Source organism: Eurytemora carolleeae, unplaced genomic scaffold (genome assembly GCF_000591075.1).
Source record: "Eurytemora carolleeae unplaced genomic scaffold, Eaff_2.0 scaffold318, whole genome shotgun sequence".
Taxonomy (NCBI): domain Eukaryota; kingdom Metazoa; phylum Arthropoda; class Copepoda; order Calanoida; family Temoridae; genus Eurytemora; species Eurytemora carolleeae.
In genome coordinates, this window is record NW_019396228.1 from 74,574 (window position 1) to 76,327 (window position 1,754).

The 1,754-nt window shown below is 36.6% G+C and overlaps 1 protein-coding gene across 1 annotated transcript in view; it reads left to right on the forward strand.

Annotated features, from left to right (window-relative positions):
• LOC111698746 (repetin) overlaps positions 1 to 1,754 on the forward strand; it is a 6,010-nt gene that overhangs the window by 1,951 nt on the left and 2,305 nt on the right. The window contains exons 4-6 of the mRNA XM_023469162.1: positions 156 to 177; positions 1,113 to 1,302; positions 1,597 to 1,659. Coding sequence (XP_023324930.1) covers positions 156 to 177; positions 1,113 to 1,302; positions 1,597 to 1,659 — 275 coding nt within the window. The remainder of the gene's footprint in view (positions 1 to 155; positions 178 to 1,112; positions 1,303 to 1,596; positions 1,660 to 1,754) is intronic.

The following is a 1,754-nucleotide window of genomic DNA, read 5'->3' on the forward strand; positions in this document are numbered from 1 at the left end:
TAGGATAAGACTACAGGTAGAGGACTACAACATCAGGACAAAATTAAAGGTAGAGAACTACAGCATCAGGACAAGATTAAAGGTAGAGGACTTGAAAAAGAGGACAAGATTAAAGGTAGTGCATTAAAATTTACAATTTAATTTTTTCATTTCAGGAAAGTCAGATTTCGGAAACAGGTCAAGCATCTTTATTGATAACTGAAATGGTCTGATCAAGGATGAATTTTCACAATTATAAGAGAGTTAAATGATTCCATATTGTAAATTGGACATGTTACTCTTTAAAGAGCAGGTCACTCTACAGGCAGAAGCCAAAAGGAGTTACGCGTATGATGCCGCGTTGAAGACAAAGGATGAGCCTGTTCTAGCCGCTGCGCTTGGCACCTTAGTCTGTCCTATCCGTGGTGCTAGGCCCCTTAGCCTGTCCTATCCGTGGTGCTAGGCCCCCTAGCCTGTCCTATCCGTGGTGCTAGGCCCCCTAGCCTGTCCTAGCCACAGTGCTCAGTCCAGAAAGTGTGCTACCTGACCTAACCCTATAATATATATACTAATCCCTCACTTTCTTGTAATTCAACGCGGCAAGCGTGCATAATTCCTTTTTCATTTTCAATTTTTTAGTATTCTTGGTTAAAACCATTGCTGTTTGAGAATTCTAAATATTGCTTTTGTAATTGTCTTCCTAGAATGACAAGCTGCTCAGTTTGCCCTATTATGTTTGCCATAAATACGTTCGCCATGATTACACTTGTCATAATAAAACTTGACATAAATACTATTCTATAAATTACACTTGCCGTAAATATTTTTGCATTAATTTTCTATTCTTTACAATGTAAAAATTTAACTTAACTTTTAGATCAATCTTTTTTACACGGAAAACATAGGGAAACGTATTTATGGTAGATGAAACTGAGCCAATGACAATGTACAAATTCATAAAATATTCGATCAAAACCAATTAATACCGAAGGTTACTTAGACTATTTCGAAGAAAATTCGATTTTTTTGCGAATAAAAAAATGAGACAAGCTTACAGTAATTTACACTTTAGTTTAAGATGGGAATTTTGAAAATGTTGTAAATGGTTTAGCATAAAAGATGCTTGGAATTAGGTACAGGCTAGTTGATACAGTACAGTACACAGAACCAGGCCGACAGGCTGGTACAGTACAGTACAGAGAACCAGACCGGCAAGCTGGTGCAGTACAGTACAGAGAACCAGGCCGGCAAGCTGGTGCAGTGCAGTACACAGAACCAGGCCGGCAAGCTGGTGCAGTACAGTACACAGAACCTGGAGACCAGGGACCAAATTTAATTATTAGCAAAAAGTACCGTGATCAGCTTTAATAATTTTTTTCAAGCTTTTTTAAATTACAAGTTTACAAGTAAACAAAGAGAGAGTTAATTGGCAGCTTCACTTTGTTTCTATGTCTATGGGTTTCCTTGCTCTTCTAAACCTTAGTAGCTAATTCAAAATTGAAATCAAAAGACTTAAGTTGAACAATTTCTAAAGAAGTTAACCGGCGCTCAACAGAAGTTGTTCAACTTTTCTACATAGTTAAACTACTACTCCCTTTTCATTAAAGTTGGTCCCAGGATACGCTAGGACTTTACAACCTAGACGAAAACAATGAAGAAGAATATAATCTGTATGTACAGGTACACTTTTACTTTAATATAATCTGTATGTACAGGTACACTTTTACTTTAATATAATCTGTATGTACAGGTACACTTTTACTTTAATATAATCT